We start from the raw sequence: 18,537 nt of genomic DNA, 5'->3' as shown, positions 1-18,537 counted from the left end.
AATTTCAACATTTGCTGTGTCACCTTTTTTCAACTCTTTACACAATAAAAAACGTCTAGAGGATCTTATTCAAAAACTGCAAGATAACTTTATCATCACGAAGATTGACAAAGCCAGCAACAATTTTAGTGTTATTTGACAACAATTTTACTTCAACCTTCTGCATAAAGAGTTAAATAACACCTGCACTTACCAAAAAATCACTACCAGTACTAAGATTCTTCTCAATAAATTTAACGCACTACATAAAAGGCTTAAAATACATCCCCAGAAATATAACAACAGGTTTGCCAATCTCTATGCCTTATCAAAATTTCATAAGTCTCCAATAAAATTCATGTTCATAGCTAATAGTAACAAAAGTTATCTTAAAGAAATAGATTATCTTTTTGCACAAAAACTTCGTATGATACGTGACCTAATTAATAACTATGATTTTAAGGATCTGCATTACAACTGGATGATCTCTAGTAACGAACTAGTTCTTAAAACTATAAATTCACTTAAAATAGACCATATCCAATGCTACGACTTTGAAAACCTCTATACTTCTCTACCACTTGAAGAAATATTTACAAGTTTACTTGCTCTTCCAAATTTATTTCCGCAAATTTCTACCATTATCAGCAACGGAAAATGGCAACTTTTCCTCTCCAGCGTGCTCTTCAATAATTTTATTCAATTTAACAATAGCATCTTTAAACAAGTGCAGGGAATCCCAATGGGTGGTAATTTTTCAAGCTCTGTCTGTGAATTATTCCTTTTTACAAAAGAATTGACCTTTGTCCGTTCACTCAGTACAGAAGAACATAAATTTTACCAACACATCTATAGATATATTGATGATGTCATTGCATTTAATAACTACAACAAAATAGAAGTTGCTAATATCTACCCTACATGCTTAAAACTAAATAAAACAAATACAGAGCAGCATAATGTAGTCTACCTTGATTTACATATTATTGATTACAATTTTATAAAAGTTTACGACAAAAGAAAAGAATTTAATTTTTCCACACTAAAGTTAACTAACTGGAATTCAAATATTTCCAAAAGAGTCATCCTTAACACAATTTATTCACAGCTACTCAGAATAAAAAGAATCTGCAATACTGCAAAACACAAGAAGAAATACTATACTTCGTAACTATATTGAAAAGTAACCTAATTCCTCATAAAATAATTAAAAATACTTTAAAAAAAGCTGGCATTAGCCTTACCTATTTTTAGATTTTTTGAGTTAGATAATGATATTTTATGCTTAAAGCCCAAGGGAAGGTATAAAGTGGATGGCTGATTCAGAGAATCTAATGTAAAAAATGTACAGATAATTCTTGTTACTAGATTTTCTTTCCTCCAAAAAATTTTTGGCACAATACTTTTAATACTATTGTTTAAATAGTTTTAAATTTCTTTGATGGCCAATTTTACTACTTTTATTAACAAATCGGGCCTTTTCGTTTTTCATAGTAGCTTGATCGCCCGCTAGCTTGAAGAATTACGACTTTTTATTAACAAAATGACTGTTTTTTCCTTTTAATCTTACTTTAGTGGCCAAGTTTAGTAGTTTTAGCTGAATTAGCCATTTTCACTTTCAGTAACAATTTTTTCTTCCACAACCTGACTGACGCCATTTTGAAATCTTTACACGTTTTTCCGAGCTTTCCGACCCCCTTCGAAAATTAGAGACGAGTTACAGCTAACGGACAGTCTTTTCGTATTGGCTGATGCCCAAAAGACATCGCTTCCCCCTACTTACGTCACAAGACGAGTGGGATGACGCTGAAGTACACAGAAGGGAATTACAACCCCTTTTCAACTTAGTTTTAAGAGGGAGAGCTCTGCATCGACACAAGTCAGTTTTTTCTGTTTCTTTTACAACAACTTTTTTCTTGGTCTTAGCAAGACCCACTGTGTTCATTTTTATTTAAATTTAATTACAGATTTCTAAATTTTATAAATAAAGTTATAAATCTTTAAGCTTGCAGACCCAACCCGTATGTTATTGTATATTTAGGACTAATAGCAGACCGCTATTTTATATTTTAAATTGGTCATACCGTATTGTACTAACTACCTTGCTTGTTATATATATATTACTTTACAACTCTACTAAATTCTAAGAAACCTCTAGATGTTTGTTAGGTATATAAATCTCGTTCCTAAGTCATTATTCGAAGTATTTAATGGAAATCCATTAGAGCGTCATTAAAGGATGATCATGGAAAGTGGATATTCAGAATGCTTGATAGTTGTCAAATGTACCCTGGATTCGTCTATAAATCTAGTTCAAGAGAGCATACGCTTCAGAATGTGAGCTATTGAGATGGGATTATTTAGTATTGGTATCGCACGGATTCTTATATAGTATGTTTCAAAAAGATTACTTAATTAACTATTTCTTGGAAATTAATCATTAAACTCAAAATATTTCTAAGAAGTTTATAGGGTATTTTCTCCCTCCTTTTCGCATACCTTCGTGGCGTAATTGGAAGCACACTCGATGTGTATTCAAGTCCTTCCGGTCCAGGGTTCGAGTTCCGGCGAAGGGAATACACAATTTTCACGTCTCCTGCTTCAAAATGTTTGCATTTTTACTATGGCATACGCTTCAGAATGTGAGCTATTGAGATGGGATTATTTAGTATTGGTATCGCACGGATTCTTATATAGTATGTTTCAAAAAGATTACTTAATTAACTATCTCTTGGAAATTAATCATTAAACTCAAAATATTTCTAAGAAGTTTATAGGGTATTTTCTCCCTCCTTTTCGCATACCTTCGTGGCGTAATTGGAAGCACACTCGATGTGTATTCAAGTCCTTCCGGTCCAGGGTTCGAGTTCCGGCGAAGGGAATACACAATTTTCACGTCTCCTGCTTCAAAATGTTTGCATTTTCACTATGGCCTCCAATGTGCTAATAGGTAGAGTTAATGATAATTATATAAATGGTTCGGACTGCAATGTGGACTTAAAATTCATAATTAAAAGACAAATATCCCAGTACAGAACTTCTAAGAAACCTCTAGATGTTTGTTGAAAATAAGCAACCTTAATTGCCATAGATTTTGAATAAAACTATATCACTTTCAACAACGATCGGGTATAGGTTCCTCTTCTTCAGGATCGAAACATTTTTGCGAAATTGGGAGGAGCAACAACTATACTTATAGAATATATATATATATATATATATATATATTATATTTATGAATGTAGCGCTATCTCTTGAGAAAAACTGTACTGAAACTTGAAAAGTTATTAGAATTTTGAAAATGTTGGAATGTATTGGATTGGAATTAATGTAAATTAAAGAAGATAAATTTTGGCGAATGTGAGAGGCTTCAGGGAAATCTACTTCACAAAAGGAAGAACCTTCACGGATAATTTTCCCATAACTAATGTTAAAATTTTTTATTAAGTGCCTAATTGGGATTAGCTATCAAGAGTTTCTTCTCCTTTTCGAACATAGAATTCATGATCTTTGATGCAAAATTTTAACGCTGTCGTAATTAAGCCTACTTATGTTAAACTATACGGGCAAAATAAACCTGCCATGTTGCTCACATGTTAATTGAAGTTGACTGAATTTATTATATTATATAAGTACCAATATTTGCCTTTAAATGTTTTCAGCATTTAGCGAATTATATAATAATCGAATTACGCAATAATTTCTGTTAGTAAGGTCTCTTACACAATTGATCATTCTTCTAAATATATTTTTTTAATTGCTGTTCGGTTTATCAGAAAAAATATTCACCAGTTGTTTAAATTTGGCTTGATTTATTTCATACTACTAACAATCACGGGCTGAATATTTTAATTAATTAAGAATGCGCACAGCTTTTAAATGTCTTTCAAGATATTGAGCTTTGATTGGACTACCAATATAAAATTAAAAATGCATTTAAGAAAAATAGCTTAGTGAAGTGCTACATTAAAAATAATTCTGGACTTTTTTTATTTTACAGAAATTTGTTTGCTCCTACATTGGTGCAGCTCTTGTACAAAAAGAATGGTACAACTGTTGCTCTGAAAAAGGTAACCACCTACCATTTCTAGCGAATAAAGATCTTGTTGTATAAATCCGCTGAGTTGTTTTCTTTTATCATTTTAATCAACCAGTTATTATTTAGACCTTTCTATAATATCCCCTTTCCGTTTCCTCACCAGAATGCAAATCAGTTTCAGAGTATTTATGTGAAGGGGTTTGGATTGTAAGACAAAGAATGTCTCTGGCTATCGCGGCCATGTTCTTAAGTTTCGCCAGCTATGATAAGATCGTAATTCTTCGACTTTGCGTTATTGCTGCTGACATTTAATTGTTACGTCGATAAGCCAACTTCGCGTTAAACCAATTATGTAGCCTTTGACTACTAAGCTTAGTTTAAAATTTGACTGTTACTTTAAGTTTCTTCGCCAAAAGTGGTTTTTGTTTTGTTAAGCACGAGACGAGAATTGATGTTAAAGTTCTGATTTAATATAAGGGTTGTTTTAAACCTTTTCAAAACACTGTTGTTACTTCATCTAAGCGATAATTCGCTCCAAATCTGTCAGGAGTTTAATTCTATTTTATGCTACCGAAGCAAATCTATAAATTGCTTCTGTAAATTCTATGCGTATGCTAGCATTTGTTATCTTAATGCTTTGAAGTTTTAATTCGCATTTCAATTCTCCTGGACACTTCAAATGTTTTTACTGAATAAAAGTAATTTTGTATATTTAAAACATGTAGAAACACTAATTTGATAAGCATTATGTGATAAATATAAGCAAAGATTAAGGTAATTAAAAGTAATTAATTTTTAGACATATTGAGATGAACCTACATATTATTTCTTTAGGATTTATGTAATACATTGCCTTTCAAAAATTAAGGAATAGCATATTTTTCAAAGCTTATCATTACAAAAATGTCAGTAACATTTAAATTCACAGTTTATATCCATGATAGTAAAGATGTCTAAGAAAATATATGCAAAAACAATAGCGACAACTTTTATTTTATACAAATGAAAACTTATATAGAAGTTGGAGAAAAAATGCAAAAATCGTTTTGTTCACGTGTGTTGATTTTCAGTTGTTATTAGCAATTTCATTGGCAATATACAGGAGAGTCTATCAATATTCATGAGAAGTCGTTTGCCCGATTTTTTGAAGTGATGGGCGATCGAATGGATGGAAATGGGGATGTCAAAACCTGATGCTGCTAGGCATCTCAATGCCTCTCGTAGTGTGGTCCACCAACTACGGAATGAGTTTGAATTCGAGGATTCTGTGTCTAGAAGACACGTTCTAGGCGGACCTAGAGTTACAACACCTGCGTTATTTAGCTCTTTCGGCCCAAAGGAGGAGTAACATTACAGTGCCTCAGCTCATGGCAGATCGTTTAGTAGCAACAGGAACAAGAATCTCAGCTACTACAGTGCGCAGACGCCTGCACAGTACAGGTTTGTGTATGCAAGACGACCACTTTTTTGTGTTCCCTTGACCGGTGTACACAGAGGTGCCCGTTTATGTTGGACAAGACAACACGTTTCCTGGACCAGTCAACAATGGACGTCTATTCTCTTCACAGACGAGTCCATGTTCACATTGGAGAGTGCTTCAGATCGCCAGCTTATTTGAAGGGAACCAGATATAAACAATCCCACATTGTGGAAAGGCACTTAGAGAGATGGTGGGATAATGGTTTGGGCTAGGATCTCCTTCGGTGGTCACACAGACCTGCATGTGCTCCATGGAGGAACTTTGACCGGTGTGAAATATCGAGACGAGATTCTTGATCAATATATTCGCTTATATGTCGCTGCTATTGTTCCTGGATTTCTTCTGATGGACGATAATGCGTGATCGCACCGAGCTTGGGTTGCTGAAGAATATCTTGAGAGTCATGATATGAAGTGGATGGAATGGCCAGCTCAATTCCCAGACTTGAATCTGATAGAGCATTTTCTGGAATATATTATGACACAGGTTGCTGCTTTAAGTCCTCATCCTAGGTCGTTAGATGAGCTTGAACAAAGATTACTCCGTGTCTGGTCGTTGCTTCCTATTTCACTAACCGAAAATTTTATTGACAGCATTGAAAATCGCTGCCGTCAATGTACTGCAGCTAGGGGTGAACTCATTCCTTATTACAACCCATTTTTGTAATATTACCACCTCATTTTCCCTAAACAATTGTGATATACTGTTTCTCCAAGACTGGATTTTTCTGCTAAGAGTGAAGTTTTTTGTTGTAATTAATGTTTGTGTTGAACTTTAGGACCACTCTATGTCGCATTCATTAAAGAACTGTTTAGTGAATATGTCCTCTGAATTTCTTGTTTCTGTGTTGCTTCACTGTCAAATTAGATACAAAAACATGTTGTTCCTTATCTTTTGGAGGACAGTGTAGTTAACATAACCTTTTAAATAATTGATTTTTCTATTTCCCATCTGATCGTTGATATTTCTAAAGTTATTGCATATAAACATCATATGGTTGATAAAACAATTATAATATTCTTATATGTTCCAAAATCACTAGCCTAGTTAGGATGCATACGTATCACTTTTATTTTTTCTGTGATTGGTTTTCAAATATTAATTTTGATATTGGCTTATTGTAGCTTCCTGAAAATTGCTATTACCATGCCACCATAAGAGGGTACCCTGAAGCATCGGCAGGATTTTATACTTGCAATGGCATCAGGTAAGGTATTTTAGTAGCGATCTTTATAAATTTGTAATTAGTTGTTAATTATTGAGAAATAGGATTTATAATAATTCAATAATTGAAAAGCAGGATTCAGATAAGTTCAAAATTCGTATCTCGAGAAAAATGATGCAAAAATTTGGATGTACCTAGGCAGAAAAAAAAAACCGTTAACCTGTTTCATTTAGTTGTTGAATATTTACATACATCTAATTCTGTTTCTGCACGATAGATAAATTCCTGAAAGAGACCCACCAGCGGCCGAGCAGCAAAGTCGCTGAACACTGGTAGTTCAGTCAGAGGTACGAATGCCGCGAACGGGCTGACTGCATGGACGTTTTCTTGGTTTTCCCTAAGTATAACGTGTGTACAAGTCAGTTTCGCTTAGAAAGTCCTGCACGAAGGCATCCGTTCCTTTAGGCAAATAGTCCTGGAGGTTTTGCCGTAATCACGTAAACCAAACCACGCCAATTTCCTGAAAGATGACTGTAAAAGACAAAATACATACGGGAAAAAAGGAAATTGGTTTACACCAGAGTCAAGCACACAACAGTCAAGGATCTAAAAAATCCTTGACAATATTTCTTGTATATGATGATGAACTAGCAATTATTTTTGTGTTTTTTTTATATCGACTTCCTAACTGCAACTTCAGTTTTAACTGCTTTCTTTATGCACATCAGAATGCTTTCCAGCAAACGTAGCCCCTTGCCTCAAATTTGAATTTTAAACTCCAAAGAAATCACTTTGATTTTCGCTTTTGTAATAAGTGAATTATATGGCATTACATAAGAGCTAAGGAAAATATCTCAGTTTCTACCAATTAAAAAAGTTAAGAAAAATTTGTAACTTTTCAATTATTTGACTTTGGGCAAACTTTTGGCATATTGTGGATCTATATATTAAAATTTATACATTTAAATGTATCAACATTTACACACAAAATGCACTAAAGATTTTGCACAAGTTTCACTGAAAATTTTTTCGCTTTGAAACAAAACTACAAGTATACTAAATTTTTATCGAAGATACAAAACGTCGATTTCAATTCCAAATTTTTAATGTATGCAGATTGGAGACAAAAGTTGCTTACATGACTTCCTACTCCCCGTGGGATGGAGTTTCATTCTCCTGTACTAGCTGTAATGCAATCTATTCGTGTGTGCGTTTATTATTGGCCCAAAATTAAAATTGTTTATCAGATTTAGGCAAGGTAAAAAGATCATAGAAACAAGCTTGGGTGTCGAGTTAAACCAAACTGAGAAAAGAGAATAAAATATTTATTTTGAATTTGTGTTAAAACAAATTCACTTAAAAAAAGGGTTAGAGCAAGACAGAATTAGGTGTATTTTTAAAAGTTCATGTGTAATAATGTGAACCCAAACATAAACATTTTACAAACAAACATTTTACATAAAAATAATAGGTAATGTTTTCGCAAAACAAACCTGACGGAACTAACATACGATGATAAAACATAGCGTTGAATCATTTATTACCTAATTCGCTAGAGAAGAATTTGATTATTAGATAAGTTTTATTTTTTCCGTGAAGGCCAGCACACATTTATTATGATGGACATGAAGTTTCAGTTTCATTAAATATTTCTATATTTAATACAAAATAATTTTCCACTACTCATAATCATTAGATTACTCATTGTTAAAATGTATGGTTTCAAATTATGTTTCAAAAGTGAAACTGCTGATTATTACATCGCAAGGCATAATTTGGCCATACCTGACATATATATATATATATATATATATATATATATATATATATAATTATAATAATATTCTGTTGTTTCTGTTGCTTTTCCTCCGGTTTCTGACGAACTTAGACAAGGTCCAAAAGACCGTTGACTCTAAGACAGTTGAGCACGCGGCGGGAATTGAAGTAAATAACCTCCCTAGAGAGACCCAAGCAGCCTAGTATGTGCTCGGCAGACAAAGAATTTTTTAATTTAAATAAAGAAATTTTTTCAAGAAAATATTAGCTGAGCTGGAAATGTAGAAGTCAATAGAAAATATATGAATCCCAAAACTGTTGCTCGCTAAAGACGAGTTATGTTTCCATAGACTTCACATTGTACCAACCTAGTATTTTCGATTTCCTCGTTAACTCCGAGTTCTCGTTAAATCTGTGCTCGTTATAAGCGAATTATACTGCATTAAATTGTAATCTGAAGTTTTTAGGTTCCAGTATATTCAAGGTGCTTAGTAAAATCCTTAGACACCGAAACAACTTTTGAAAGCAGAAGTGTTCCAACCGTAAAGTTGTAATGTTCCATCATAAATGCCTGACAGCGGCGTCCTTCGAAGCGAATTTTAGATTTAATCGATACTATCACAAAAACTTTGAAACATAGGTAAAATAGCTCGTATATCACCGTTTTCGCATGAAATGATGCCTTATACACGGCAATAACTTGATTCACTGAAATGCAGATCTCTCAGTGTTCGATCACCGGCCATCAGAGAGTGTGGGCTTAAGAGTGGGCGATACTGCCTACGTTGGAAACCTATGGGATAAACAGTAATTTTATGCATATAAAGCAATCATTTGTGATAAAAGCAAGGAAAATGGTAATAATGCAATTGGTAATGTTAAATGTGTTGTGTCAGACTGTAGAAATAGCCAGAAATCCCAGAAACTTCGAGTTAAATGCAAAGGAAACAGAATAAAAGAAATAAAGTCATTAATGACTTTATTTCTTTCTTAATAGCGTAAGAAAAGAACTCAATTAAGATTCCAGAAAGAGTCGAAATTAATTCGAAATACTTTCCGCCCCCTCGTATACCTGGATTCATAGCGTGGTATTTTTACTCGCCGGCATGGTACCGCTACGTAGACGATACTTTTACCCTGTTTGAAGGTAATAAAGATTATTTAAATAAAGTTCTTTCAACAATGAATTCTATTGATCCTGCTATTCAGTTCACTTTTGAACTTGAGACTTGCAATTCTCTTCCGTTTCTCGACATTCTGGTCACACGTAACACATCCAACTTCAGTTCTACGGTTTACCGTAAACCTTCATCGGTTTGCCATCCACCACACTTTAAATCATGTCATCCGACTAAACAAAAGTTAGCTTCATTTAATTCCTATGTTTTCCGTGCTCTTCAAGTTTGCTCCTCCAAACTAGACCTTGATAAAGAACTAAATTATGTAAAAGCAATAGCTATTGACAGGGGGTTTTCACCCAACATTATTAATCAAGCAGTTAAAAAATTCTCATCTCAACACACTAAAAGACACACTCTTGTTTTAGGAGATTATAAAAATTCTGTTGTCATTCCCTTCTTTCCATCAATTAGCTACAAAGTTGCACATATTTTGCAGAAATTTAACTTTCGGGTAGTTTATTTTCCCATCAATAAAATTCCGACTTCCATACTCAAGGACTCCATTCCGGATATGAATTCTTGGGGTATTTATAGGATTCCTTGCCAGTGTGGTTTAATTTACATTGGCCAAACTAAGAGAGCCTTAAAATTTCGCGTCAAGGAACATGAGGCATATGTTAGGAAAAAAAAAAAAACAACACAGAAGTCTTCTGTCGCTCAACATTGTTGGTCCGAAAATCACACTTTCAATTTTTCTTCTGCCAAAATTATTCAAAAAACATCTTCCATTGGAGAACTGGATTTTCTAGAGGTATTTCAAATTTAAAAAAATCTTCCTAATCTTGTTAACGATCCTAATTCCAATCCATCTTTGCCTTTGGCCTTTAAAGAAATTATGTTTTAGTTTTAGTTTCACCAACAGATGGCGCCACTTGCTTATTCTTGTCCGTGCTTTCTCATCTTATCTAATCATTATTTCCTATCTTGTTCATTTGCGGTTTTGCAGCTGAGGATGGTGGTTCGGTAAAACCTTCGAAACTAGTCCTGTGAAAATTTTGTAAATATAACGCTGATTTTTGTTGTTTGACTTCTGAATTAGTAATTTTTATTATTTTAATAATTTTGTGGTGTAATAAATGTTCATTTTATTTAGCATTCTATATGAAGTTATTAGCATGTGTTTTCCTTTATTTATTTTTAGGGGTATTATATATTTGGGCAGAAAGATATTTTATATGCATCCATTGCAAGGGAATAATTCGGTAAGAGAAAAATAATATCTTATCTAATGCTTGATATTGAGATTAAACAAGAAATTCTTCAGCTATACAGTATCGAAAAGTTATGGAAATATGGCAAATTTTTTGTTATTTCATCTCTTATTTCATCATCATCTATTTTTGTTATTTCATCTTTCATAATTTTAAAATGCCGCTTTTCTTCGTTTTTAAGGCTATACATTTTACGTGTAAAGTTGTCGCTAAACTCGGAGAGGATCTATGCCGTTCTGTAGCAATTTGCAAATATTTCCGAATCACTAATTACTTGAAAGTAATTCTTTAATACTGATTTAAAGTGGTACACTCTCATTTATAAACAGAAGTCGATTGTTAAAAAAGTACTTGATAAATACATTATAGTACTACAATGGTTGAATATCGAAAATGCTTCCATAATCATTTTTTACATCCCTTCAAAGTAATCCGAGCCGAGTCCAGTGCACTTATGTCAATATTTTTGCGACCCTCAAAGCATTTTTACTTCCTTGTACGAAGTAAAAAGGGAAATATTGTATTGTAGTCGCGAAAAATTTCGGTTATCCTATTTCAACGAAAATATCCATTTTGACTGCTAACGAATGCAATTTAACGATTTTTTTTTTTTTTTTTGCGTGACACCTGTCCGTGAGAACAGAATAAAGGACTCTTTTTGCCCAAACGAATTATAAAACTGATCTGAAATAGATTCAGAAGAGATTTTTTTTTTGTGGCGTCTGTACGTACGTATGTAAGTGCGTATGTATCTTGCATAACTCAAAAATGAGTAGCCTCAGAACGTTGAAATTTTGTATTTAGATTGTTATAACATGTAGTTGTGCACCTCCCTTTTTGGTTGCAATCGGCCGCACCGAGAGTATATAAATATATCCACTCTTGTACTTCATGAGCTCAGTTTCTTTATTATTAAATGTTTGTAAATTGTATATATATATATATTTGCTTTAAAAATGATTGAATTATGTTGTTCTTATTTTCCGCTTAAGGTTTTTTATGCCTTTAATGCCGCTTAAGGTTTTAAGCCTTTTAACCTGCATATTAGAATTGCAAAATTATCAACAATTAAAAAGTTGTTTAAGTAAGGCTAAGCCTAATTTTTTTTACCGTAGCAGTCATATTTGTTTACATTTGAAACTTAGCAGAATAGTGGGTTTGTTGCCAATCTAAAGAAACTAAGCTTCGCAACAACAAAGTAACGTCTTCTTTTATTATTGCGAATTGAATTATGCTTAACTCATTCTGGAATTATTATTTAAGTTATTAAATTATCTTATATATTGACTCAGCCTAGCGTTCACAACAAATTCAGTTCCTAAGCTTTCAGTGTTTTTTTTTGCCGAATGAGACCAAAAGTAAACTTTCAATTTTGTGCACCGAGAAATCTGCCTTCTTGCTCGCTGGCCGAATTGCTTGTTTTTGCGTAGAAACTGTAATTTTAATTGTAAAAATATTTTTAATTGTTTTAACTGTGTTTGATTTTTTATGCTTTTTCTACATCTTTCGTAGATACTTTAAGTTTTTATGTATTTATGTTTTTACGCCTTGTCGCTACGGGAACTAAACTAATTGAAACTTTAAATGAAAGGCTGGAAAAAGTGCGTATAATTTAATATTCCGTACAAGGAAGTCATATGGTGTACAAGTCAGATTTTTTAAAATCGTTTTTATATAACTTTTTAAAGTTCGCAATGATTTTTTTATTGCATCAATAGACTCAAAGCAGTGATTACGAAGTGGCAGTTTTAACGTACTACATAGAAGGAAAGAATTCCATGCTATACCAAGCATATGCAGAGTTTTTGAAGTCATAATTGTTGAACATTAAGGAACAATAGTATTTACTGTGAGAGATGCATTATTATGGTATCAAATCCACGAATTCAAAATTCATGTCATTTTCTATGACTTACTTAATACAAATGACATGAAACATTCTATTCGTATTTTTTCTCACAACTAAACTAGCTGGAAGCATAACAACATGATTGCGTTTTAATATAGACCCAAACGGAGTTTGTTGCTGATTACATCTCCATGAGTTGTTTGCTGATTGAGTGTTTTCTGATTTACATCTCCTGAAAGCATTCAGGTTTTTGGAAAAACTCAAGAAGAGACGTGCAGCAAGCCTTAATGCCCATTTAAATTTTTGGATAGGATTCGAATAATATAGAATCTTTTTAAATAACATCCAAATAATTAAATAACTGTCGATAAGAGTTAGATCTCTGACTTATTCGATATGTTGTTCATTAGTTGACGTGGATGGTCTACTAGAATATTGTTTATTTTCGATGCAATATCTATTTTTCTTAAACATTTTATACTATTGAAAAACCTTATGTTTTTGATAAATTGTTGTCTTTATGAAACATTTTTCAAAATTTCAAACAATTTTTTTTTACAAAAAATTCATTCTGAAAACAAAATGTAGTGAATGTTGTTTGCTGATTTACATTCGCCATTTTGAAAAATTGCCGGAGAAAAAATTCTTTATTCATTAGAAGTTAAAATATTTGCAGACGATAAAGAAGAAATAAAATGCAGATTGTTAGCGGATATTATCGGATGTTAGCGGATTGTTAGCGGATGTTTTCGAAAAACATTTGTATGCAACTTGGTGCAAGCCGGTATTTAGAATGAATCTTTCCCGATACGTGTTGATATCCTCATTTTTATGAATGCTTTATTTATTTTGTTTGTTTAAAATCCACCCCCCCTTTTTTTTTTTTTTTTTTTTTTTTTTTTTTTTTTTGAAGTGGTACTGAAATTTACAGCTGCGCTTTAGAATCGGTTACGTCTTAAAATCGAAGAAATGCAATATTAATATTTGCCTTTACATATGAATGATAATTTGTATATCTACAATGAGAGTGAATTTAGCTTTTCAATTTTAGTAGTGCACTGTCGAAAAAGCAACAATCTAAATTTAGTTTTACTTGCTGTGACATCAGATTTGCACAATTTATTCTCTTTTTGCAAACCTGATGATTTAATTGCAATACATTCGCTTTCTGCAAAGAGATTTTATTAAAAAAAATCTGATGTGTACACCACATGACTTCCTTGTACGGAATATTAAATTATACGCATTTTTTTCTTGAATTTCATTTAAGTTGATTGGATTGAATTAAATCTACTTCGTCGAAAGCGCATAAACCACAATAGAATAAATGCACTCTTTAAAATTCACTATATTTGCTTACCATAACGACACTCTGAATGCACAAAATTTATATCATTTGAAGAATTATCTTATCGTTGCCACATGTTCTATTCAAATACTATAATAAAGCTAGAACGATGTATGAAAGAAATTAAGCAAACAAAACAGAAAAGAAACAGTTTTTCACAGACGATTTAGTATTTCTCATTCAATTAATTCAGTTCTCACTTCGCGGCAAAAATACATAAGAACTCAAAATATCTGTAATAAAAACTACGAAGTAAATCTTAAACACTTATTTCCTCGAAAAAATTCCAGAAAGGATTAAGCATGATTTAATTCGCAATAATAAATGAAGGCGTTATTTTTGTTGTTGAGAAGCTTAGTCTCTCTAGATTGGCAACAAATATACAATTCTACTGTTTCAAATGTAAACAAATATGTCCGCCATGTTATTTAAAACGTAACCGCACTTAAACAGCTTTTAAATTGTTGATAATTGTACAAATATCGCTTCCAGAATTACGAAAGGCATAAAAACCTTAACCGGAAGATAAGAACAACATAATTCAATCATTTTTAAAGCAAAAAATGTACAATTTACAAACATATAAGAGTAAAGAAACTGAGATCACTGTGCCGAGTAACAGAGTGGATATATATATAAATATAGTATTTATATACGTTTGGTGCGGCCGATTGCAACCAAAATACGAGGTGAACATCTACATGTTATAGCAGTCCTATATACAAAATTTCAACGTTCTGAGGCTACTCGTTTTTGAGTTATGCGAAATACGTACGTACAGACGTTCGTACAGACGCCACGAAAAATTCTCTCCAGAATTAATTTTAAAGCAGTTTTATAATTTTTTTGGAGGAAACGAGTCTTTTATTCTGTCCTTACGTACAGATATCACGCAAAACCATCGTTAAATTGCATTCGATAGCGGTCAAAATGGATATTTTCGTTGAAATATGCTGCCTGAAACTTTTCGCGATTACAATACTTCCTTTTTACTTCGTACAAGGAAGTAAAAATTGACAATTTTTCTATTAGTGGTTTTCATGCAGAGGAAATGAGAAGATTATGCTTATTAAGTTTGTTAAAGACTATCTTCACAGATTCCATCACTTGCTCAGACATTTCTGAGCTCCCCAGAGCGATTTAAATTACCAGAATTACTCGCATATATAGTTTCTTATTAAGGAAAAGGATATAAGTATCTCTTCTCCTTTCTTAGCAGTGAAATAAGTAGTTTGGGCATCCCCTATATTCAACATTCCTCTCGAGAAGTTCTTCGTAAAAGCATACTTCTCAGGTTCTTTGCCTTAATAAATTACTATTTTACAAATGCAAGATGTTTGAGATAAATGTATTAAACCTATTATTATTTAGCGTTTTTGTTTTTCATACTCCTTAAAAGCATCTTCAGAGAAGAATCTAGTATAAAACAATTAATATGATTCCCTCTTGATGATTCGGTATATCTTAGTTATATGGGAATCGCATTTTCCCGAATTTAAAATAGTAGATATTTCCTAGCAAAGAAAGCAACGACTGCCCTCTAGACACCCAGAAATTTATAATATAGCACACAAATTTAATTAAAAAAAGTAATTTAAAATAATAATAGAAATTTATAGCCTGGAATTTTTTTAATCTTTCACAGAAATTATTTTTGTGTAACTTGTATACTGAAAACCAAATTTCCTTCTCTTCTTTTATACTCAACAGGGCAACTTTCCTCACCTTCTTTACCACTATTTCCCTGAAGAACTCTTCAGGTGTGGTAAGTATATATTTCACTAATATGAACCTAAACTGCATTAATGATCATGTTTAAGCAGAAGCAGTTATTGAAGTATTTTAAATATTATAAACCAATATTAAGAATAGAAAAATACTTAGTAATATTAGTAAACAAAACAATTTTGGTGTAAAACGTTTTCAGTAAAATTTAACAGTTTTGTAGTTTCATTCGCATTTGTGTCATTAACTTTAAGTGAACGAAAAGTATGAAAAAACTAATTTATTATAATTTTAAATCATTAAAGTTTTAACAACAAGCAGGATTAATGCAGCGGTGGTGTTCCAATGTTTTAACAACTAGTTTGATGGTAAAATGATCGATAATTAGCAATGCTAACTAGATAGCGCTATACTGCCAGAATAAATGCTGCAAATTAATTTTAACTTCCGAATTAAAAATATTTTAACAAGCAGTTCTGAGGAACCGGTATGAACCGACTAAATTCATCACTAGATTTACAATTCGCCCACTAGAGATGCAACCATGAGATGAAACACGTACATGTAATTCGTACTGATTTAGTTGCAAAAGAGAGTAAATGGGTGAATTTTGCTCGGGAATGATCTTTTGATTTTTCAAGTTTCTCCTCATAAGCATAGTTTTCTACATAGTTTTCTAACAGCCTTGTTGAAAAGTCGAATTCTTTGTCAGAGAATCAGCCAAAGTTTCCTTCTTTAAAGGTAATCAAACAGCATCACCTATGTCGCTGTTCATCTCCTTTTCGCGGAGGAATACACATCACTAATGACCGAACTGTTTAAAGCCTGATCATTCTCTTTGTGTTAGGATGTTATCATCTTCAGGAGATACGCTAAGAATACTAGATGATATTTCATCTAGTATTCTTACTGTTTCATATTTAAATGATATATCAGTGATACTCAGCTTCTAGCATTCACCACAACAAAATACAGGCTGGACTTAAAATACTGATACCATTGTAATCAATCATAGTTCATATTCTATATGTCTTAAACAATGCGGTTTCTCGGAAAAATGCTTGTAGAGTCGTTAGATTTTTTTGAGCAGGAGACAGGAAAAATGTGCAGTGCCGTCGCCAGGACTCAAACACTGGACCTCTCGAATACGCATCGAGTTACACCACGAAGGCATGCGAAAGGAGGGAGAAAATGCCTTACATACTCCTCCTTTTAAAGGGCAGCTGGAGATGAGGTGACCTAGTTGCCATATCTTGATGGTGAAGAATTATCGTCCACCACCTTTTAGTTCGAGCACCACTAAAGAGTCATTAGGTTCTTTTTGAAGCAGAAAACATGAAAAATGTAACCTCGGTGGGACCTCCTAGACATCTCAAATGTGCGTCGAATATGCTTCCAATTACACCACGAAAGCATGGGGAAAGGGGAGAAAAATTACCTTATATACTACATCCGTTCATGTTTTATTTACAGAGATATATGTCCAATCTTCTTCGCCCAGAATACCATTACTGAGACTATCTATAATCACATACTTCAAGAATAGCTATCGAAACTTCTGAATCGACATTTCCGTGGGATATGGACTGACCATGGTAGACCGGTCTCCTAGCCTCTACACTTGCCCTGATATCAAACCTTGAGCTTTCCTTTAGAGGTTGCATCAAGAATCAGAAGAGAGGCTTGGAATCTACCAAATTTCTGTTCTGATTCTTCCTGTAATTCGTATACAGAAAGGTGAAATTGTGAATGCTGCGAAATATATGGATAGTACTGGAATATCTTCTGGACATTCTGAGGCCAACGAACGATGTACATGTCGATGTGCAGTAAATGTAAATAAAACTTAAAGGCACGTTGAACATTTAAAAAAAATATATTGTTTTAAATTAGTATATTATAACATTGTGAAGGGTCATTTTCTAGCTAACTAAATACCAAGAGCTACTCACCTTCAAACATTACGTTTACTGGAATGGCAATTATCACTCTAAGCGTAGCTGCACGAAAAAACAACAGACACACAAAATGCAAAATATTAACTTACCAGCAGTGAGACAATAAAGTTAACTTAAAACAATACAAACACAGATATCTAAGTTTCCTTGACTTCCAGTTACTGAATAGAACGTGCGATAGTTTAACTGGCTAGAAAACCAAAGCTCCTCAAAGCTATAAATATCAGTGCCCAACACTTTTTTATTTTAGGCAAATGAGGCAAAAAGGAAAATATGTTTTAATCCTGAAGGAAAAGTATCTATATCTGTTTGCTCTTGGAATCGATAAAGTTTTATTCCATACATACACATCAGTCTAAGGTTGCTTTTCTGTTTAATTTCAAAGACTGTATTAGGGTGTTTCAATTCTAGTTATATTTACAGATATTATAAGTTTAGACCAAGTTTGGATGAATCCAAACTTAGTCTAAACTTATAATGTCCAGTTAGCCTTCTAGAATCCCAGGTGAATTCTCGCTCCGTCTTTGGCTTGAATTTTCGGTAACATTATGTAACTGTAATAATGTAAAATAACTAAATAATTTATTTAAACTTCTGATAAATTAACTTTATGTTGATTTCTATCCCTTACGCCTTCATTCATTATATACTCGCTCAGTCCAGTGGGTTGTGTAAATTTTGTGTCAAGCAGCGTAGATTAAATTTAGAAGAAAATCGTCATCTGTGTGATTTGAAATAAAAATTTGGCTGATGCTGTTGCTTACCTAGAAAACCGTTCATCTGTGCAGCAGTGAACGCATGACGTTCTCACGAATAGTAAAAGTAC

At 32.9% G+C, this 18,537-nt stretch overlaps 1 protein-coding gene across 3 annotated transcripts in view; it reads left to right on the top strand.

Moving 5' to 3' along the window:
* LOC118182623 (zinc metalloproteinase-disintegrin-like jararhagin) overlaps nucleotides 1–18,537 on the top strand; it is a 162,261-nt gene that overhangs the window by 43,192 nt on the left and 100,532 nt on the right. For 2 of the 3 annotated variants that reach the window (XR_015040256.1, XM_085813272.1), the window contains exons 4-7: nucleotides 3,980–4,049; nucleotides 6,623–6,705; nucleotides 10,762–10,822; nucleotides 15,739–15,793. Coding sequence is in view for 2 of the 3 variants with exons in the window: in XM_085813272.1 (XP_085669398.1) it covers nucleotides 3,980–4,049; nucleotides 6,623–6,705; nucleotides 10,762–10,822; nucleotides 15,739–15,793 (269 nt within the window). In the remaining variant the exon portion in view is untranslated. The remainder of the gene's footprint in view (nucleotides 1–3,979; nucleotides 4,050–6,622; nucleotides 6,706–10,761; nucleotides 10,823–15,738; nucleotides 15,794–18,537) is intronic. The other variant, XM_085813273.1, reaches the window with a different exon arrangement.

This window comes from Stegodyphus dumicola, chromosome 3, assembly GCF_044657685.1.
Source record: "Stegodyphus dumicola isolate Sdum_Otavi_A_Nest chromosome 3, ASM4465768v1".
Classification (NCBI taxonomy): domain Eukaryota; kingdom Metazoa; phylum Arthropoda; class Arachnida; order Araneae; family Eresidae; genus Stegodyphus; species Stegodyphus dumicola.
This window is presented reverse-complemented; position numbering and strand designations above follow the sequence as displayed.